This window comes from Hypanus sabinus, chromosome 3 (genome assembly GCF_030144855.1).
Source record: "Hypanus sabinus isolate sHypSab1 chromosome 3, sHypSab1.hap1, whole genome shotgun sequence".
Taxonomy (NCBI): Eukaryota; Metazoa; Chordata; class Chondrichthyes; order Myliobatiformes; family Dasyatidae; genus Hypanus; species Hypanus sabinus.
In genome coordinates this window covers 179,511,505-179,535,101 of record NC_082708.1, presented here as the reverse complement: position 1 = coordinate 179,535,101, position 23,597 = coordinate 179,511,505, and the positions used below count along the sequence as shown (strand labels likewise).

At 42.2% G+C, this 23,597-nt stretch overlaps 1 protein-coding gene across 8 annotated transcripts in view; it reads right to left on the bottom strand.

Annotated features, from left to right (window-relative positions):
* The window catches only part of slc4a11 (solute carrier family 4 member 11), a 284,841-nt gene that overhangs the window by 37,369 nt on the left and 223,875 nt on the right, over positions 1-23,597 (bottom strand). For all 8 annotated transcript variants that reach the window (XM_059965729.1, XM_059965724.1, XM_059965725.1 and 5 more), the window contains 3 exons: positions 15,491-15,623; positions 8,894-8,967; positions 4,398-4,599 (listed from right to left, as the gene is read on the bottom strand). In XM_059965729.1, coding sequence (XP_059821712.1) covers positions 4,398-4,599; positions 8,894-8,967; positions 15,491-15,623 — 409 coding nt within the window. The remainder of the gene's footprint in view (positions 1-4,397; positions 4,600-8,893; positions 8,968-15,490; positions 15,624-23,597) is intronic.

The following is a 23,597-nucleotide window of genomic DNA, read 5'->3' as shown; positions in this document are numbered from 1 at the left end:
TAGTCTTTGCTCCTATATTTATTTTGGTTTGGTCTGTTGAAAATTGACCATACTGTTGGACCTCAGAGAGAGGATATTTATTCAGGTGATCCTTCAATTTTCTACATCAACAAATTGGGCAACTCTTGCAGTTATTACAGCCAATAGGCTTTTTGAACAAGTCTCTATTAGCTTTGTACAATGTAATGAAGCAAGATTTGCCCATTCCTTGTTGCGTCAGGGTAGTTGGGGAGTGGCAGTGAATCGCAATCTTGAGGTCTTGCCAGAGGTGTCCAATTGGACTCTGACCGAGCCACTCATGGTCATCAAATTTCTTCATTTGAAGCCACATCACGGTTACTCTGATTGTGTGCTTTGGGTTGGTGTCCTGCTGAAGGACAAGCTTCTGCCCCAGTTTAAGTTTACTGGCGGAGTTTTTATCTAGAATCACTCTGCATTTAGCAGCGTTCATCTTCCCATCAATCCTGACCAGATTTCCAGTCCCTGCTGCTGAAAACTACCTCCACCATACTTTACAGTAGGGACGGTGTTACCTGGCTGATGCACAGATTGACACGATACGTACCACTTAGGGCTGAGAACTAAACATTCCACTTTTGTCTCATCCAACCATAAGACGTTCTTCCACATCTTTACGGTAACTTCTAAGTAATGCTTTGCAAAGTCTTTATGGGCAAGGATATGTTCTTTTTTTAAGCCAAGGCTTCTACCTTGCAACTGTTCATAAATGCCATTTTTGTTCAAGGCCTTCGAGATTGTGGAGCCGTGAACCAAATCTTCAGTTACAACCATTCTTCTGCAGCAAATAAGTTCAGAGGTGCATCCTGACCTAGACAGTATGGCTGTAATTTCATATTTTTTCCAGTTTTTCATGAAGGAGTGTACTGAGCTCTAAAGTACAATCGGTGCCTTGGAGTTGGTATTGTACCCTTCCCCAGATTTGTGCGTCTCTATCATTATTTCCTGGACTAGTCTTTGCTTCTATATTTATTTTGGTTTGGTCTGTTGAAAATTGACCATACTGTTGGACCTCAGAGAGAGGGTATTTATTCAGGTGATCCTTCAATTTTCTACATCAACAAATTGGGCAAATTGACAGGTATATGACAGGTACTAGACAGGTACATGGAGGAATTTAAGGTGGAGGGTTATATGGGAAGCAGGACACAACATTGTGGGCCGAATGGCCTGTACTGTGCTGTTTTGTTCTTTGATAAAGTAATACTGCGCATGAGGGAAGGTCGCATAGCAATTACAAAGAGGATGAATACTTTTTCAGCCTCACAATTTTGGTTTTTAATTTTTAAATTGTTGACACGTTTTTGATTTTTTTCATTTGGTTTGACATGACGCACAATGCTTTGTAGATTAGCTCAAAAAATCCTACTTCAATATATTTTCAATTTAGAAAATGAGACAGTAAAATGTGAAAATAGTTGTGAGGCTGAATATTTTTTCAAGGCACTGTATTTTATTTGATTTGGACCCTTATGGCCCAGCGAGCTAAGCCAGAGCAGCTCACCTATTTGACACTAACCTGCTCACAGGACAATTTACAATGACCAATTAACAGACTTAGCGTTATGTCTTTGGAATGTGGGAGGAAACTAGAGCACGCTGAGGAAAGCAACAGAGTCACAGGAATAACATACAACCTCATTGCAGATTGCGCCAGAATTAATCTCCAAACTCTAACGCCCAGAGCTGTAATAGCATCACGCTAACCGCTACGCTACCGTGGCACTCTATCAAGCAGTTATCGTGCCCAACTTAATCTGGCTGAATTGAAGTAGTCAATATGGTGAATGTTAGAAATATGGACTGTCAGAAGGCATTTGAAAAATTCCAAGAAGCCATCAGAAGTTGCAACTCAGAACTCAGAATTGACAGAAAATTGTCGTAAATGGCCTCAGCCCGAAATGTCAGGTGCTTATTCCTTTCTATAAATGCTGTCTGACCGCTGAGGGGGGAGGGGGGGAAGAGAGAGAGAGAGAGAGAGAGAGAGAGAGATCAACATTATTATTATCAACATTATAAATTATTTATTAATTATCAACCTGGTCGGGAATTTTCCAAGCCACAGGATACAGAATATATGCAGATATACAAAACCTGTGATCAGCATTGTCTCACATGGATCATTGCTGGGCCTGTAACTATCCACTAAATTTGTGAACAATTCAGATCAGAATACAACACCATTTATCAATTCACTGATGATACAAATGAATGACTGCAAGAAGCTACTGAAAGTCGTGGACAAAGTTTAGCACACCATGGAATCGAGCCTCTGCTTCTTGGACTCATTTATACTTCACAAAGCAGTAATGCAGCTAGCTAATCAAAGACCCGATCTACCCCCAAAAGTACTCTCTTCTTCCTTCTCCCCCACCCCTATAGAGCAAAAGGTATAAAATGAAACTTTGATTGCACTCTTGAACAAAGCTCACCTTTGATAAAGATCATTATTATGTGCTGTGCTGTATGACGCGAATAATCATGGTTTTTTGACCATGATTGTTCCTGGTAGATTTTTCTACATCAGTGGTTGCCTTCTCCTGGGCAGTGTCTTTACAAGTCGGTTGACCCCAGCTATTGTCAATACTCTTCAGAGATTGTCTGCCTGGTGTTCGTGGTCACTTAACCAGGACTTGTGATCTGCACCGGCTGCTCATACAACCATCCACCCACCTGTCCCCATGGGTTCATGTGACCCTGAACAGGGGGGTGTGGGGGGCTAAGCAGTTGCCTACAGGTGACCTGCAGGCTAGTGGAGAGAAGGAGCATCTTTCACCTCCTTTGATAGAGATGCATCTCCACCCCACCACCCATTTAAAGATTTAAAAACTTTTAAATACTCAATCCAACTGGTCTACCTCAAGAGGATCTTGCATCTTATTGCCTGCTTGCACTTTCTCTGTAACTGCAACAAGTTGTTCTGCATTCTGTTTGTGTTTTGCCTCTTGTACTATCACAATGTTCTTACATTGAAATGATCTGCATGGATGGCCTACAGTACAGTATATGTGACATAGTACATGTGACAATAATAAATGAATAATCAATATTCTGGAGGTGTGGTTACCATCTGTGTATTTTCTGACTTATGGACAAAATTCACTTCAGAACATCAAAAATAAAAATAAGGAATGGTTTATTATCCAAGAGCGATCTGTCTAGGGAAGAAAGGTTGAGAGCAGTGTGTGAGGTCATGGCAAGTGTTGCACTGGCTGAGAATGCTCAAGGAATTAACTACCCAATTAACTAATACCCAAATACCCACACCATCATAAAATTACTGAAAGTTCAGTTTGACTCTGACCATCAAGGCCGTGCACTCTTCTCACTGCTTCAAACAGGATGATAGCACAACCCACACTATCAGATTCAGGAACAATTATTACACTTCAACCACCAGGCTCTTGAGCAGCGTGAATAACTTCACTCAGCTCAACACAGAATTGATTCAACAACCTATTTTCAAGGACTCTACAATCATATTCTTAGAGTTATTACTTATCTTTATAGGCATCCGTTAGTCTCGTGAGACCATGGATTTGCGCCTTGGAGGGTTTCCAGGGCGCAGGCCTGGGCAGGGTTGTATGGGAGACTGGCAGTTGCCCAAGCTGCAGGCCTTCCCCTCTCCACGCCACCGATGTTGTCCAAGGGAAGGGCACTAGGACCCAAGCAGCTTGGCACCGGTGTCATCGCAGAGCAATCTGTTGTTAAGTGCCTTGCTCAAGGACACAACGCGCTGCCTCAGCTGAGGCTCGAACCAGTGACCTTCAGATCACGAGACCTGATGCCTTATCCACTAGGCCACGTGCCAACACATTACAGTTGGCAGTCTGTTTGTCTTCTTTTGCACATTAGTCATTTGGCAGTCTTTGTGTATAGTTTTTCATTGATTCTATGGTATTTCTTTGTTCTACAGTGAATGCCTGGAAGAAAATGAATCTCAGGATGGGTTATGGTGACATACTCTAATGTAGTATAATAATCAATCGATTTTGAACTTTGATTTTGCCAAGTCAGCCAGATATAATTCTTCATAGAAAACTCAAATGTGTTCACATCCAAAACATAGTACTTTTACAATTTATCAAAAAAATGACCATTTTAAACAAGAACTAGTGGCTTTTTCCCGACTGGGGCAGTAACCCTGGCAATAAAGCGACACAGGAATGGTTCAGACATCCTGGCGTGGTGAAGAGCCTTGGCTCAGTGGAGGGGATAAGTAAGTGACACCACATTAAGGGAGCAGCTATCCATGCCAGGAAATCATCTGGCATTTATGAGACACAAGAGACCTGTGGATACCGGAATCTAGAGCAAAGAAACAAGCTGCTGGAGGATCTCAGCAGGCCGAGGATCATCAGCTTGTCCTTGGAACTTACCTTTTCTTGAACTGGAACAAGGTATACCCCAGCCACAGGGTGCCAAGCATCAGGAAGAGACTTAGAACAGCAGTGTCCCGGCCACAGGGGAGAGCCCCAGAATCAGGGTCTGTAGTATTGAGGGAATGGTTGGCATTAAACTTGGAGCCAAGTGTTTCGTTCTCTCCCTGAATGTTAGGGCAGAAGTAATTATCCTGAAAAACTAAACAATAGAAAGGCAAATTAAAATCACAAGCTTCTCCCAATAGATTCCTCACTGCCTACTACACACACACACACATATACACACCTCCCTATAAATAGATGTCAATGCACTATTTCTCTCCGAAGGATATTTCCTTCAATGAAGATTGACTGGGGCATCACATTCGCTTAGTAGTTAGCACAGTGTGGAGTTAGGGACTCAGTTTCCAGCTCTGTCTGCAAGAAGTTTATATGTCCTTCCAATAAGTGCTCCAGTTTCCTCCCGCGGTCCAAGGACATGGAGGTTAAGTAGGTTAACTGGTCATTGTAAATTGTCCTGTGATTGGGCTAGGGTTAAATTGGTGGGTTGTTGGGCAGTGTGGCTTGTTGGGCTGAGAGGGCCTGTTCTGCACTGTATCTCTAAATAAAATAAAATATTTGGTCAGCAAAGGCTTAAATATGCACTGGAAGGCAAGGAAGAGGAAAATAAAGATGAGTTTTGATGTCTAATGAGGAGAACACCTTCGGTTTGGGTTCGAATGGACAGCTGCATCATTAAAGAAGAGACGGTCAGGAGAAGAGGTGCCAGGAAAACATGGTCACTGACCCTCAGCCAACGTTAAAATGGCAGACAAGAAAATGACTGCAACATACTGATAGCTGGTGGAATGCAGCAGGCCAGGCAGCATCTATAGGAAGAAGCACTGTCGACGTTTCGGGCCAAGACCCTTCGTCAGGACTAACTGAAAGAAAAGATAGCAAGAGAGAAACATTTTTCTCTCTCTGCCCATCACTCTTTGCCTGCTCTCCATCTCCCTCTGGTGCCCCCACTCCCCCTTTCTCTCTCCCTAGGCCTCCCGTCCCATGATCCTTTCCCTTCTCCAGCTCCAATCACCTTTCCAGCTCTTAGCTTCATCCCACCCCCTCCAATTTTGGATTTTCCCCTCCCCCTCCTACTTTCAAATCTCTTACTATCTTTCCTTTCAGTTAGTCCTGATGAAGGGTCTCAGCCCAAAACATTGACAATGCTTCTTCCTATAGATGCTAGCTGGCTTGCTGCATTTCACCAGCATTTTGTGTGTGTTGCTTGAATTTCCAGCATCTGCAGATTTCCTCGTGTTTGCAACATACTGATGCTTGGCAGCCTGTAGCTACAGAGATTTGAGGTAACTCCCCTCTTGAGAAAGGAGGTTTTCCACACAGGATTGAGAGGGGAATTAGAAAATCCTTTCAGGAGGTGAAAATATTCCAGTCTTGGGTGCTTTCTACCCAAGGGAAAATAATGCACCCATGCTTCTTAGAGGCAATAGTGCGACGCAAAGCTGCGTCATGGGTAGAGCGAAAAGATAAAGCGGCAGTGACAAATGTATGGATAATAATTAGGACCCAGCATTAGTGAATCACCAGTCTGAAGGTTTAGTCCTGAGCGAAATACTGAGGACAAAAGACCATAATCAGAATCAGGTTTATTATCACTGACACATTGTGAAATTTGGTGCTTATGACAGCAGTACAGTGCGATACGTAAGAAGTTACTGTAAGGTACATTAATATATATACAAAGTAAATAAATAGTCCAAAAAGAAAGCAAATTGGGGAGGTAGCGTTTTGGAAAAAGGATCTATTGCTTTCCCAGCGTATGTGACAAACAAACTCTTCTCGGGCTTCTAGTCGGGTACTGTTATCGATTATAACCGACATTTCGATGCAAAACTTTGCCATCTTCATCAGGGATGATGCCTAGGCATGTCTAGTCCGATGGTATATATACCCCCATTGTCCATCCCTCCTGATTGGTCAGACCTCTTCAGGTTTCCACTCTTCCACCTTGCTTGTAATCGAATTCCAGTACTTACTTAGAGTGAGACCTTGGTCTTTGTTAAAGTTGTTATCCTCTAGTTTTATTTCAATGGCTTCCTTCACCAGGTGGTCCAAAAACCCATTGGTGCAGTACAGTAGTTTTGTGCCATCGAAGTCAATCCTATGGTCATTGCGAAAGCTATGTTCTGCTACCCCTGGTTTCTCCGGGTAACCCAAAATGATATACCTCCTGCGCTCCTTGATGCGAGTTTTTACCCTGTACCTGGCCAGTATACAGTGCTTCACATTACAAGGGAATACTGTAAGCGCCAATCACTGAGTCCCAGATCACCTTTGACCCACATAAACTGTGATTTGAGCTGGTATTAACCCAGTATTTCTTCAGGATCCTGGTGATCCCTCCAGAAACCTTGGAAATATAGGGAAGACAAGTGGTAGCGATGGGTTCCTCCTCGTTATTAGGTTTCCTGGTTTTTCTGTCAGCCCTTTTAATGGCCCGATTGATTTCCTTCACCTTGCAGCCATTCTGTAGGAATGTCATGTGTAATCGCCTTACTTCCTCGTGGAGACTCTTTGGGTCTAAAATAGTTTTCGCAGTTATTCGAAATAGAAAGCACCGTTCTACATTGGGAGGCATGATGGCTGTTATTTTTGAGGTACAAGTCTGTGTGAGTGGGTTCTAACACGACAGAAACCGTATAGTAGCCTCCGACATGGTGTCTATCAGAAACCCGCGATAAGACGATTGAGCTCAACATTCCTACAGAATGGTTGCAAGGTGAAGGAAATCAATTAGGTCCTTAAAAGGACTGACAGAAAAGAACTGGAAACCTTCACTACCACCTGTCTTCCCTATGTTTCCAGGGTTTCTGGAAGGATCACCAGGATCCTGAAGAAATGCTCGATTAATACAACTACAAATCCATAAGCAAGCTCAAATTGCAGTTTATGTGGGTCAAAGATGGCCTAGGACTTAGGGTGGCTGGTGTTTACAGGATTCCCTGTGAGTGCAAAGCAGCGTATATCAGCCAGACACATGGTGGAAACCTGCATCAAAGAGCACAGGAGGTGTATCTGTTTGGGTTACCTGGAGAAATCGGCAGTACTGGAACACTGCATTCACAATGGCCATAGGATTGACTTCGACGGCACCGAACTGTTATGTCATGCCAATGGGTTCTGGAACTGCCTGGTGAAGGAAGCTAGTGAAATAAAACTAAAGGAAAAGAATTTTAACAAAGACAAAGGTCTCGCTCTAAGTAAGTTCCGGAATTCTATTATAAACAAGGTGGGACAGTGGAAACCTGGTTGAATGAGGACTAACTAATCAGGAGGGATGGATGTCTGGGGTATATATACCAACAGACTTAACATGCTTAGGCATCATCTCTGATGAAGATGGCAGTTTGGCATCAAAACATCGGTTAAAATTGATACCTGTTCCTGGCTGGAAGCCCAAGATAAGTTTACCTGTTTCATGAACTGTTCAGAAATCGGATGGCAGAGAGGAAAAAGCTGTCCCTTAAATGTCGAGTGTGCATCATTCCTGATGATAGCAATGAGAAGAGGGCATGTCCTTGATGGTGAGGGTCCTTAGTGATGGATGGCACCTTCTTGAGACAGCATCTTTGAGAAGTATTTGGGGGTGGGTGGGGGGTTGCAGTGGTGATGGCTCTCAGACGAGTCTGGAATTTGCTAAGTGGTATGTGGTAAATGTTTCCACCTCTAACAGTATTTGGACGTGTACATGAAAAGATGTGACATATAGGTCTACCGATCCAGTCCTCGAAGGTGGCACTTGGAATCAGAATCGGGTTTGATATCACCGACATCTGTAGAGGTTGGTTAGGGTAGCCTCTCTTGACCGAGTATCATTAATTTTCTCCGATTTTAAAGCTCTTGCTGTACACTTGATGTTCTTCATCAAGTCACGTTGGAAATGAGCCTTGTGTTGGTAGCACTATCCCACTCCAGGATCCTGAATTCACCACCATAAAGGCCAACACTTCTTTATTTATGTATGCCAAGACATTAAACCAAGGTAGTGTCCGTTCCCTTGGGTCAATTCCAGCACTGGAAAATAATGGTTAAAGGAACATTTAGAATATTTTATACCATACTCTAAAGCATGGGCAACACAATGAGAGTCATTTGCAATAAATGAAGAGAACATGGTAACTGTTTGAAATGGCATTGAGCCACAAGACAAAAATGAGGACATGGGGCAAACTGTGTACCCGTGATGAGCACAAGAGACAAAAATGGAATCCTGTATTTCCACAAATCATTCCATGATTCAGTGAAGCAAAAATGTTTCACTTATTCTTCAGTTATTAACAGTTGAGTATGTACTAGATGGGCTGAAGGGCCTGTTTCTGTGCTGTAGAGCTCTATGACTATGAATGAATGGTGGTGAATAATGTTGACAAGAGGAGCAGAAAGGGAGAAAGAGGACAAACATAAAACCAACACAATCATCTCCATGGACTCACTTTTGGCCAAGCCTTTACAAGCATCCACCACAAATGCAATGGATATGAAGACGGCTAGGATCTCATCCGTCGATCTGCAGAGGCGAGAGAGTTGCAGATTATTAATAGTTAATAACTTGAAGTAGACAGACACATACACTCAGTGTTGCAAAAGTGAAAGATAAAAAGCATAATAAAAATAAAATATTTATACACTGCTTGGAATAATGACAGTGATCTGATGTTTTGTTTGACAGACTGGGATTGTGAAGGGAAAGGTTCCACCTGACAACATTGAACAATGGGAGTACTAGGAATATCAAGTTGGAATTGAATTAGTTTTGTTACATATACTGAGAACCAGTTAAAAGCTATTGAGGAATGTGATACATACAAAATGCAGGAAGGAAAGGTCTAGATAGAACGAATGTGGAGAGGCTGTTTCCTATAATGGGGGAATCTTAGATCAGGGAGCATAGACACCCCTTTAGAACAGAGATGAGGAGGAATTTCTTTAACCAGATGGTGACGAATCTGTGGAATTCATTGCTATGGATGGCTGTGAAGGCCAAGTCACTGAGTATATTTAAAGTAGGGATTAATTAGCTAGGGTGTCGAGGATTACAGGGAGAAGGAGGGAGAATGGTCTTGAGAGGTGTAATAAATCAGCCATGATCAAATGACTGAGCAGACTTGATGAGCCAAATGGCCCAATTCTGCTCCTATGTCCTTTGGAACTCAACAAGTCAGGCAGAATCATTTGTCCCATGTGGCACAATGCATTTGCTCCTCCAATCCTTCCCACTGTCTCCCAGTTCTGAAACCCAGAGGTCTCTGGAGGCCAAGCCATGAGGATTTATTTAGGCCACCTGACCTCCTCCATGATAGATAAATTCCTGATAAGAGCGTTAGTGGTTGGTCTGAGTTGTTCTCCAATTTTGACAATATACTCGCAAATATTTCATCACCACATGAGGAGGCATCGTCTGTGTATGGTGACAAAATATTTATAAGTAAATTGCCAAGACCAGAGAACAACTCAGCCCAACCTACCCATTTTCTGAATTATTTCCAAGGGGGTTAGTGGTTGTGGGGAGATGGTGAGAGAATGGGACTTAGGGGAAAATAACAAAAATAAGCCAAAATTGTATATTGGATCAGACTTGTTGGGACAAAAGGCCCAAGTCTGATTTTGTATCTTACGGTCTTGCATCTAAAATTATATTGTTGATTTGAAATTTGACTGTCCTCTGAAATGGAGGAATTACACTTTGAATGCATTCAAAGTGTAATTGTATGTTCAATATGCATTGTATGTTCAATATTTCACAACTTTTACAATGAATTAGGTGCTCCCAACCTTCTTTTATCTCATGGACCCCTACTATTAACCAAGGGGCCAATGAACCCTAGGCTGGGGACCCAAGCAGAAAATAATATGATAAGAGTCATAGTGTTGTACAGGACTATGTGTCATTTGGCCCACCACATTCATTCTGGCCTCCCCCGCATTCCCATCTAAACTTATCCCATTTTTCTGCATGAGGTTTGTTCCTGTGCTGTACTGTTCTACGTTCTTTATGAAGACAGAAGAGATTAGCTGGCTATTTGATTACTAACTGAAGTGGGTAGGCACCACATTATGGGCCAAAGGACAAACAACACAACCAGTGAAGTGGGCAGGCAGGCTAATAAACATTTTGAAAAAGCACAAGACGCACTTCAGGAGTCAGATTAATGAGGCCAGAAAACTAAACGTAACAATTTTGTCCTCAGAAAGTGTGGAGGAGAAGACCTCTGCTTTTGAACCTGGGAGGACATCAGAAATAAGCACGTACACTTAAAGCAAGAGGAAGAAGCTTTAAAGAGGCTCTGAGGGGCAAGTTCTTTTTTTTTAAAAAAAAAACAGAATGGTTGATTCTTAGATCACATTATGATACGAGATGGAGTTATACGCAGTTAACTCCATCAGGCAGGCACAGAAAGGCAGGACAAGAAAGGTTACGGTCCTAATGCAGACAAATGGGATTAATGTAGCTGGGGAGAAAAGGTTGGCATGGACATAATGAGTGAAAGGAACCATTTCTGAACAAGTACAAATCTATAACCAAGATGAGAAGTGGAATCTGTAATTTACAAATGGAGGTATGAAACAGAACTGTTTCTACAACCCATGAACTCGCTTTCAAGGACTCTTCATCTCATTCCTTATATTTATCACTTAATGGCTTTCTCTTTCTATTTGCTTAGTTTGTTGTCTTTTACACATTGGTTGCTTGTCTATCCTATTGGTGTGTACTTCCATAGATTCTATTGTGTTTCTGAGATTTACTGAGAATGCCTGCAAGTAAATGAATCTCAAGGTTGATTATGATGACATACGTGTACATTGATTACAAATTTACGTTGAACTTCGGTCAGGCTTCATATTACCCTTCGCCCCTCTCCGATTCTGGGAACCAGAATTATGTCAGGACTTTGCGAAGAAATACAGAATAATACAGCACAGAAGCAGGCCCTTCGGCCCACAATCTCTATACTGACCGTGACTCAAATGTACAATAATCCCACCTGGAACATGGTCTATATGTCTGCATTCCCTGCCTGTCTAAATACCTTTTAAACATTATTATTATATTGGCATCTGTCACTTCCATGGCTCCATCCACTCTGTGTAACACAAAAATACACTTGCTATGTAAATCCCCCTCCAAACTTAAAGCTATGCCGTCAAGTATGTGACATTTCAACCCTGAGAAAAGGACTATCGGCCTCTCAAATTTTAAATATGATACAAAAATTTTATATGTGCATCTAACATCTATTTACTGCACAATCATGTGAACATCTAAAAGCATCTGAAATAACCCCCACATTGTATCTGCTTTCACTATTACCCCTGGCAGCCTGTTCCAAGCATCTAACTTGCACTGTGTTTAAAAAAAATATCTCCTCTGAAAATCTCCTTCTAAAAATATCCCAACACATCTCCTCCTAAACTCTCCACCTTAGGGGGTCAGACAGGCGATTCTGGGGATGCAGGAAAGAAATGCGGATGGTAGTTTGCCTCCCAGGTACCAGGGTCCAGGATGTTTCTGATCACGTTTATGATATCCTGAAGTGGGAAGGTGAACTCCCAGAGGTCGAGGCACATATTGGTACCAACGACATAGGTAGGAAAATGGAGGAGGTCCTGAAAACAGACTACAGAGATTTAGGAAGGAGGTTGAGAAGCAGGACTTCAAAGGTATTAATCTTGGGATTACTGTCAGTGCCACACAACAGTGAGTATAGGAATTGAGTGAGGTGGAGGATAAGTGCATGGCTGAGGGATTGGAGCAGGGGGTAGGGTTTCAGATTTCTGGATCATTGGGACCTCTTTTGGGGCAGACATGACCTGTACAAAAACGATGGGTTGCACTTGAATCCAAGAGGGACCAATATCCTGGTGGGGAGGCTTGTTAATGGGAGAGTTTAAACTAGAATTGCTGGGGATGGGAACTGAACTGAAGAGATGGAGGAAGGGACAGTTAGCTCACAAATAAAGAAAGCTTGGAGACAGTGCGAGAGGGAGGATAGGCAGGAGCCAGAGAAGGGATACACTCAGACTGATGGTTTGAGATGTACCTATTCTAATGCAAGAAGCATCATGAACAAAACAGATGAGTTTAGAGTGTGGATCAGTACTTGGTCTCTTAGTGGGAGAGCATTTTGGAGACAGTGATCATAATTCTATCTCCTTTACCATAGCATTGGAGAGGGATAGGAACAGACAAGTTAGGAAACCGTTTAATTGGAGGAAGGGGAAATATGAAGCTATCAGGCAGGAACTTGGAAGCATAAATTGGGAACAGATGTTCTCAGGGAAATGTATGGCAGAAATGTGGCAAATGTTCAGGGGATATTTGTGTGGCATTCTGCATAGGTATGTTCCAATGAGACAGGGAAAGGATGGTAGGGTACAGGAACCGTGATGTACAAAGGCTGTTGTAAATTTAGTCAAGAAGAAAAGAAAATCTTACAAAAGGTTCAAAAAACTAGGTAATGATAGAGGTCTAGAATATTATAAGGCTAACAGGAAGGAGCTTAAGAATGAACTTAGGAGAGCCAGAAGGGGCCATGAGAAGGCATTGGTGAGCAGGATTAAGGAAAACCCCAGGACATTCTACAAGTATGTGAAGAGCAAGAGGATAAGACGTGAGAGAATAGGAGCAATCAAGTGTGACAATAGAAAAGTGAGAATGGAACTGGAGGAGATAGCAGAGATACTTAATGAATATTTGCTTCAGTATTCACTATGGAAAAGGATCTTGGCAATTGTAGGGCTGACTTGCAGTGGACTGAGCATGTAGACATTAAGAAAGAGGATGTGCTGGAGCTTTTGGAAAGCTTCAGGTTGGATAAATCTCCAGGACCAGATGAGATATACCCCAGGCTATTGTGCAAGGCAAGGGAGAAGATTGCTGAGCCTCTGACAATGATCTTTGCATCATCAATAGGGATGGAAGAGGTTCCAGAGGATTGGAGGGTTACAGACATTGTTCTCTTATTCAAGAAAGGGAGTAGGGATAGCTCAGGAAATTACAGACCAGTGAGTCTTACTTCAATGATTGGTAAGTTGATGGAAAAGATCCTGAGAGGCAGGATTTATGAACATTTGGAGAGGCATAATATGATTAGGAATAGTCAGCATGGCTTTGTCAAAGGCAGGTTGTGCCTTACGAGCCTGATTACATTTTTTGAGGATGTGACTAAACACATTGATTATGGTAGAGCAGTAGATGTAGTGTATATGGTTTTCAGCAAGGCACTTGATAAGGTTCCCCATGCAAGGCTTATTGAGAAAGTAAGGAGGCATGGGATCCAAGAGTCATTGCTTTGTGAATCCAAAATTGGCTTACACACAGAAGGCATAGTGGTTGTAGATGGGTCATATTCTGCATGAAGGTCAGTGACCAGTGGTGTGCCTCAGGGATCTGTCTGAAACCCTTACTCTTCGTAATTTTTATAAATGATCTGAATGAGGAAGTGGAGGGATGGGTTAGTAAATTTGCTGATGACACATAGGTTGGGGATGTTGTTGATAGTGTTCAGGGCTGTCAGAGGTTACAGTGGGACATTGATAGGATGTAAAACTGGGCTGAGAAGTGGCAGATGGAGTTCAACCCAGATAAGTGTGAGGTGGTTCATTTTGGTAGGTCAAATATGATGACAGGATATAGTATTAATGGTAAGACTCTGGGCAGCATGGGGGAACAGAGGGATCTTGGGGTCTGTGTCCATAGGACACTCAAAGCTGCTGCACAGGTTGACTGTGTGGTTAAGAAGGCATACGGTTTATTGGCCTTCATCAACTGTGGGATTAAATTCAAGAGCAGAGACATAATGTGACAGCTATATAGGACCCATGTCAGACCCCATTTGGAGTACTGTCCTCATTTCTGGTCACCTCACTACAGGAAGAATGTGGAAACTATAGAAAGGGTGCAGAGGAGATTTACAAGGATGTTGCCTGGATTGGGGAGCATGCTTTATGAGAATAGGTTGAGTAAACTCGGCCTTTTCTCCTTTTAGTGACAGAGGATGAGAGGTGACCTGAGAGAGGTGTATAAGATAATGGGAGGCATTGTTTGTGTGGATAGTCAGATGCTTTTTCCCAGGGCTGAAATGGCTAACATGAAATGGCACAGTTTTAAGGTGCTTAGAAATAGGTACAAAGGGAATGTCAGTGGTAAGTTGTTGTTTTGTTTTTTTTTAATGCAGGGAATGGTGTGTGCATGGAATGGGCTGCTGGCAACTCTGGTGGAGGTGGATACAATAGGTTTTTTTTTAAAGAGACTCCTGGATAGGTACACGGAGCTTAGAAAAATAGAGGGCTATGTGTAACCCTAGGTAATTTCTAAAGTACATTCACGTTCAGCACAGCATTGTGGGCCAAAGGGCCTGTATTGTGCTGTAGGTTTTCTATGTTTCTATCTGAAATTCATATCCTCTTAATATTTGACATTTTTATTCAGGGTAAAAGATTCTGACTGTCTACCAGACATATGCCTCTCTTAAATTTCTATCAAGTCTCCCCTTAGCCTCTAATACTCCAGGAAAAAATGGTTTTGCAGATGCTTGAGATCTCGAGCAACACATAAAATGATGGAGGAACACAGCAGGTCAGGCAGCATCTATGGAGGGAATAAATAGTCAGCATTTTGGGTCGAGACACTTCATCAGGACCAGAAAGGCAGAATAAAAAGGTATGGACAGGGAAAGGAGTGCCATCAACTATCAAGCCTGTAATCCTTCCCCACCCCCACCTGCCAACTCCAGCTTTTGCCCTTATCCTTTCCAGTCCTGATGAAGCGTCTTGGCCCAAAACGTTGAATGTTTCTTCCCTTCCTTGATGCTGTTTGATTTGCTGAGTACTTCCAGCATTTTGTGTGTGCTGCCCATCTTTGTCCAATCTCTCTTTATAGGGTCTGCATTGGTTCTAGGAGGGGCTCATCTCATTCTCTGTGGTCTACCATGAAGATGTACATGTCACTTTACCAACCTCAACTGCCTGTTAACAAAATGGAGATAAGAGTGAAGTTAGTAATTTAAGGAAACTACCTTATTGCTGCTTACCTTTTGAAAAACTTCTTCAATGAACTTACGTTGCCAACACCATAGATGATACAAAAGAAACTATTCCACAGGCCAACACAGGCATAAAAAGAAAAGAAATTCAGATTGTAGTCATCACAGATGCCCTGGATAACTGTAGAGAGAAAGAAAAAATATCTGTCACAGTGTCAAGCGAGAGAACAGATGGGCTTGAATTACTGCCTATTCTAGCTTGGCAGGTAGCCAAAAAGCTTGAGAAAGACAGGGAAGTAGACGTCTATGTGGATTTAGTGAGGCATTCGACAATGATCCACAAGATAGCCTCATCCAGAGGGCACACACTGACTGGGTGATAGGGCACGAAGAGTAAAGAGATGGTACTTTTCTGGTTGGATGTTTGCAATCAGTGCTGTACCACAGGGACCTAGACCTGAATGTAGGAGGTGCAATTAGTAACCTTGTGACTACATGAATGTTGGTGGTGGTGTGGATAGTGATAGCTGTCCAAAGGGCAACAGCATGACATGGATCAGATGGAAAGTTGGGCAAAGAATTGGAATTTTATCCAAGTAGGAAATGATACATTTTGGGAAGTCACGTAGGGGGTACAACATACACAGGCATGTTGCTGAACAGCGGGGCATTGGGATCCCCTGAATTTGGCAACAGAGGTAGATGGGGCGGTGAAGGCGACATGAGGCATGCTTGGTTTCAGTGGTCAGAGCACAGAGCACAGAATATAAAAGTTAGGATATTATATTGTAAATTGTACAAAGCACTGACTAAAGCGGCATTGTATCAGAATCAGGTTTATCATCACTGATGTATGTCATGAAATTTGGTATTTTTTGTTGCAGCTGTATAGTGCCAGACTAAATTATTATAATAGTTATAGAAAATAAATAGTGCAAAAGAGATCTAACAAAGAAATCTTCGTGGGCCATTTGGAAATCCGATAGCAGAGGGGAAGAAGCTTTTCCTATTTTGAGCTTGGATCGTCAGGCTTCTGTACCTCCTCCATGCTGGCAGTAATGTGAAGAGGGCACGTGTTCAATTCTGGTTGGCACATGGTGGGTTAGGTGGGATTGGGCTGGAGAAAGTGTAAAGAATTTCACCAGGCCATTATCTGGATTAGAGATCTTTAGTCACAGGGAGAGATTTGGTAGACTAGATTTGTTTTCCTTGTGGTGTGGGAGGCTGAGGAGTAACTTTCTAGAGATAAACAACATGATGAGACTAATAGATAAGGGCAGTAAACAGAATTCTTCTCCCAACATCAAAACAGGAGGGCATAGGGAAGGTGGGAAGAGGAAGTTGTAGAAGGGATTTGAATGGAAAGTTTTGTAATTAGCGCACACAGCAGTTGATAACCTGGAATTCACTGCCAAAGGCAGTGGTGGAGTCAGTTGCAATCATTCTGTGTAAGAGACATTTTAAGGAGCTAAGGCATAGAATAATACAAATCTCATGCAGGAAACTGACATTAGCTTGGGGGAGGGTGGAAGCTAGAACGAATGATTTTAGTGGGCCAAATGGACCATTTTTGTCCTGCACAATACTGATGAAAATCTTACTATTTACTGGAAAATTTATGGAACATTGAACATACCACAGAGTATATTGGAATTGTAGTTGTTCATGTCGGAGGAAGATTAAATTTTAAATTCACAATATAAATTTCAGACACAGGATAAAGGATCAGAATTACCCAATTTGTCCTATTGAATCTGCTCCAATATTCAATAGCAGCCTATTTTTGTTACTATTTCCCCACTACCATTAACTTCCTTATCAAGAACTTATCATTACTATCAGGGAAGAGGTACAAGAGCCAGAACACCACCTCCTCCCACCCCCCGCTATCAGACTAATAAATGTTCATGAACTCTACCTTGTTAGCTTTAAATACACCCAATGGCTTGACCTCCAAAGCCCCTCGCCCCCCCCCCCCCCCGGCAATGAATTTCCCACAGATTTTCCACCCTCTGAGGAAGAAATTCCTCCTCATCTCCGTTCTGAAGGGGCGTCCCTTCAGGAATCAAACTGATAATCACATGTTTTAGAACCGGGTGCAAGTGGGAAGTGGGACAAATGAATTGAGGATAGTACTGAGCATTTCACGAAAAGCATTATCTGCTCATGTTTTACACGAGACTTCTTTTAATATAGGGATACAATGGAGCATCTCCCAAAATATCTATAATTATAAACACAACTAACATACTCTGCAATTGAAATTAAATAGCTTGGTACTGGAGAGACCATTAAAATATTCTTAGTTAAACTCAACAATATACATTTTCTCCTCATGAGATTAAATTGCATTAGTAGCAAGTTATAGTTATGTTTCATAAAAGGGCTCACTGCTCTCTTTATCCTGTCATTACATTTTAAGTCCACACCATATATCTTCTCTAATCCGTGATGACTGCTCTCTGGCATTTCAAATCTAAAATTATTCACCATGGGATTAAATTCTGCTATTGGCACGTCCTTTCCAATTTGTAACCTCTTCTCGCCCGTGAACTTGCATTCCTTCCACTCATGTGGTTCCTGTGCATTACGTTTCTCTTTAACCCAGTAATGGAGACTGCACATTCTGTACTTTACTATCTGGACTACTGATATCTCACCTCCTGCTCCTTTATACAATGCTAAACACAAACTTTTCAATCACAACTTTGCTTAAAGTAATTAGTGAACCCATATGTTCAAAATACATTTTCCTCACACGTTGTGAAATGCCACGTATCAATTTGCCAAAGCTTATTTTCACAAAAAATTCTTTAAAATCTAGATTACTGGCTTCTCTACAAATGACCGATGGTAGGACTACACAAGATATCTACTCTCAGTGGAAACTATTTGGTACAGGCATGAAACCTGTCACGTTCTTCTCCTGCTGTAGTCCATCCACTTCAAGGTTTGACATGCTGTGAGGTCAGAGGTGTCCTTCTGCACACCATCATTGTAAAGTGTGGTTATTGGAGTTACTGTTGCCTTGCTGTCGAGTTTGAACCAATCTGGCCATTCTCCTCTGACCCGGTTCACAAAACCGCTGCTCACTGGATGGATTTTGTTTTTCCACGCCATTCTCTAAGAAATCTCGAAGACTGTTGTGCATGAAAATCCCAGGAGATCAACAGTTTCTGAGATACTCAAACCTCCCCATCTGGAACCAACAATGTTCCACAGTCTTAAGTCACGTACTCCCCATTCTGATCTTCGGTCTAAACAACTGAAACTCTTGACGATGTTTGAATGCACTTGTACATTGAATTACTGTCACAAGATTGGCTAATTAATTACATTAACGAAAAGTGATGACATGCAAAACAAAGATATTTATTGTACCTCAGTGCAATGTGGCAATAATTAACCATTTTACTCTGCCTTATCTTAAAGAACAGGGTGAACAGTTGGTAGATACATCTGTTCAGTAAGTTTCAAAGTAGTCAATTAACAATAAATGGTTGGTCCAAGAATTAAGACCAAGGGGGGGGAAGGGGGTTGATTTCAAAAGTACATTCAGTAGCCACTTTATTAGATACATCTGCTCGTTAATGCAAATATCTAATCAGCCAATCATGTGGCAGCAATTCAGTACATAAAAGCATGCAGACATGGTCACGAGGTTAATCAGACCAAACATCAGAATGGGGAAGAAATGTGACCCAAATGATTTTGACCGTGGAATGATTGCTGGTGCCCAAAGGGGTGGCCAGAGTATCTCAGAAACTGCTGATTTTTTGGGATTTTCACACACAACAGTCCCTGGAGTTTACAGGGAATGGTGCAAAGAACAAAAAATAATCCAATGAGCAGCCATTCTGTGGGCACAAACATTTTGTTAATAAGAAAGATCAGATGAGAATGATAATGACAGGAAGGCAACAGAGCTCAAATAACATTACATTACAATAGTGGTGTGCTGAAAAGCATTTCTGAATGCACAACCCATCAAAAATCGAAGTGGATTGGCTACAGCAGCAGAAGACCATGAACATACATTCTGTGGCCACTTCATTAGGTATAAGATAAAGTTGATTGAGAGATGTTAAAAGTAAAATGGAAGCAGCTGCTAGAAGAGAAAATGACATCTGATATGTGGGAGGCATTTAAAGGCAAAATAGGAGCTTTGAGTTTGTCATGTTCTTATAAGGATAAGCAGCAGAGATGGTAAGATTAGGGAACTGGTTAACAAAGGAAATAGAAGGCTGATAATAAATGAACCAGCATATGGCACACATAAGTATTTGCTTGAGTTTTTTTTTGAGATATAGGGAAGAACTTAAAAATTAGGAAGACAAAGAGAGGACATGAAATGGCCTTGACAGAGTCAAACAAGATCGTGCAGATGCTGAAAACCTTCAGCAACACTCAGAATGCTTGGGGATCTCAGTTAGTCAGGCAGCGTCTATGGAGTTGATGTTCTGGACTTCTTGCTTCTGACCCCCATCCTCTCTAGTCCTGATGAAGGGTTTCGACCCTAAATGTCTACTGTTTATTCCCTTCCATAGATGTTGCCTGACTTACTGAGTTCCCACAGCATTTTGATTGTGTTATTCAGAGGGCCTGAGAAGCAGGATTAAGGAGAATCCTAAATCTTTCAAATATAATACAAGTAAGAGAGTAGCTGGGAAAAGAATAGGTCCCTTCGAATACCAAAAGGGAAAAGAATTTGTGGAGACATGGGATACAAGCAAGATCCTAAATGAATATTTTACATTGATGTTCATCAGGAAGAAGGATGTGCAGGATCGTGAAGTAGGAGAAGGGTACACTGACGTTCTGCGTCAGAAAAGAGGAAGTAGCAGAGACATTGGTGCATAATGTGTGGATCCACAATTGGCTTTCCCACAGAAGGTAAAGAGTGGTTGTAGTTGGGTCATATTCTGAATGGAGGCCGGTGACCAGTGGTGTGTTTCAGGGATCTGTTCTGGGACCCCTACTCTTTGTGATTTTTATAAATGACCTGGATGAGGAAGTGGAGGGATGGGTTAGTAAATTTGCTGATGACACAAAGGTTGGGGGTGTTGTGGATAGTGTGGAGGGCTGTCAGAGGTTACAGGGGGACATCGATAGGATACAAAACTGGGCTGAGAAGTGGCAGATGGAGTTCAACCCAGATAATTGTGAAGTGGTTCATTTTGGTAGGTCAAATATGATGGCAGAATATAGTATTAATGGTAAGACTCTTGGTAGTGTGGAGGATCAGAGGGATCTTGGGGTCCGAGTCCATAGGACACTCAAAGCAGCTGTGCAGGTTGACTCTGTGGGTAAGAAGGCCTTATCAACCATGGGATTGGCCTTCATCAACCATGGGATTGAGTTTAAGAGCCCAGAGGTAATGTTGCAGCTATATAGGACCCTGCTCAGACCCCACTTGGAGTACTGTGCTCAGTTCTGATCACCTCACTACAGGGTTATGGGAACTATAGAAAGGATGCAGAGGATGTTGCCTGGATTGGGGAGCTTGTCTTATGAAAATAGGTACAGTGAACTCAGCCTTTTCTCCTTGGAGCAATAGAGGATGATAGAGGTGTATAAGATGATGAGAGGCATTGATCGTGTGGATAGACCAGAAGATATAGGAACAGAAGTAGGCCATTTGGCCCATCAATAGAGGCTTTTTCCCAGGGCTGAAATGGCGAACACAAGAGAGCACAGTTTTAAGGCGCTTGGAACTAGGTACAGAGGAGATGTCAGGGGCAAGTTTGTTTTTAAATGCAGATACTGGCGAGTGCATGGAATGGGCTGCCAGCAACTGTGATGGAGGTGGATACAACAGGGTCTTTTAAGAGACTCCTGGATAGCTACATGGTGCTCAGAAAAATAGAGGGCTATGGGTAACCCTAGGTAATTTCTGAAGTATGTACATGTTTGGCACAGCATTGTGGGCTGAAGGGCCTGTATTGTGCTGTAGTTTTTCTATGTTTCTCTGCTTCTACATACAGTATTGTGCAAAAGTCTTGGGTACATATATGAGGGGTGATTGATAAGTTCATGGCCTAAGGTAGAAGGAGTCATTTTTAGAAAACCTAGCACATTTATTTTTCAGCATTGTCCCCTCCTACATTTACACACTTAGTCCAGCGGTCGTGGAGCATATGGATCCTGGACCTCCAGAAAGTGGCCGCCGCATGGGTGATTGATAAGTTTGTGGCCTAAGGTAGGAGATGAGTTATACAGCTCTCGTTACACGCACATGCAGTTCAACTCTTTGAGTGATTATGCAGAAAGTGTGAAGTTAATAACTCATCTCCTTCTACCTTAGGCCACAAACTTATCAATCGCCCCTCGTACAAGACAAGGATGCTCAAGACCTTTGCACAATACTGTATACATCAATGAAGTTCATTCCCTGAGGAGCTTGATGACAATTATGTTTGTTGTTAGAGAGAGCACTAGAGTTATGCAAAAATAGCAGATGTTAATTCAAGCAGGAACCAGTCTTCAGTTCTTAATGCAAATTGAAAATTGCAAGCAGTAAATTCCAGTCACAGTACTATGTAAAAGGCATGCGTGAGAACACACTTGGAGTACTGTGTGCAGTTTTGGGCTCCTTATTTTAGAAAGGATGTACTGACATTGGAGAGGGTTCAGAGAAGATTTACAAGAATGATTCCAGGAATGAAAGGGTTACTGTATGAGGAATGTCTGGCAGCTCTTGTGCTGTATTCCCTGGAGTTCAGGAGAATGAGGGCGGATCTCATAGAAACATTCCATATGTTAAAAGGCCTGAGCAGATTAGATATGGCAAAGTTATTTCCCATGGTAGGGGAGACTAGGACAAGAGGGCACGATTTCAGGATTAAAGGACGTCCGTTTAAAACAGAGATGCGGAGAAATTACTTCAGTCAGAGGATGGTAAATCTGTGGAATTTGTTGCCAAGAGCAGCTGTGGAGGCCAAATCGCTGGGTGCATTTAAGGCAGAGATAGATAAGTTCTTGATTAGTCAGGGCATCAAAGGGCATGGGGAGAAGGCAGGAGAGTGGGGAAAACTGAAAGAATTGGATCAGCCCATGATTGAATGGCGGAACAGACTTGATTGACTGAATGGCCTAACTTCTGCTTGTATCGGCCCAAAACGTTGACTGTTTATTCCATGGGGTCCACAAACCCCTCAGTTGATGTTTGGGATCCATGGCATAAAAAAGGTTGGGAACTCCAGGTATATTCATTTCCATAGCTGCTGCCTGACCTGCTGAGATCCTCCACCATTGTTTCTGTTGTACAGGAAATATGTGACAGTATCAGGAAAAAAGTACAAATGAGATTCACCAGGAATGGAGGTCTGAGGTGTTATGGAGAGATTGTTAGGCTGTGAGATTCTCACTGGGACAAAGAAGGCTAAGGGATGACCTTACTGAGGTTTATAGCATTTTAAGAGCCATATACAAGATAGATAGTTCTTTTTCCTAGATAGGGGAAGTCTAAAAGTAGAGGCACAAGTGGGAGTAGGGGTAACTTAGAGGAGATCTGAGGGACAAGTTTTTCCATTCAGAGGGTGGTAGATATATGGGAAGGAGCTGTCAAAGGTGGTAGATGTAGCTATAATTACGATATTTAAAAATAATTTAGACAGATATTCAGGTAGAAAAGGAGATACAGGAAAATTAGATTAGCACAGTTGTGCATCATAGTTGGCATGAACAAGTTGGGCCAGAGGACTGTATCTCTCTACATTTCTGTGATGCAACACATCCTTACACAGAAATTCATAAATACAAGAGACTTTGCACATGCTGGAAATCCATATACACATACACACACACACACGGTCAGGCAGCACCTGCAGAAAGGAATATTACAGTCAATGCTTCAAGCTGAGAACGTTCAGCAGGCCTGAAATGTCGATTCTTTATTCCTTTCCATGGATGCCACCAGAGCTGCTGAGTTCCTCAAGCATTTTGTTTGTTACTTTACACAGCAATTCACTATCTGAACTTTTCCATGGTGTGGTTTGACAGTTCCCCATATTTATTCCTACACGCCCTTGCAATCCGTGGAGCATATGATTAGAGCACAGAGGAAATTATGGTCAGGTCCACCCACTGTCGTCAAAAATGTGCAAGATCTTAGAAAGAGACATTCTTACACTTGCAATGATGAGTGAGAGGAGAG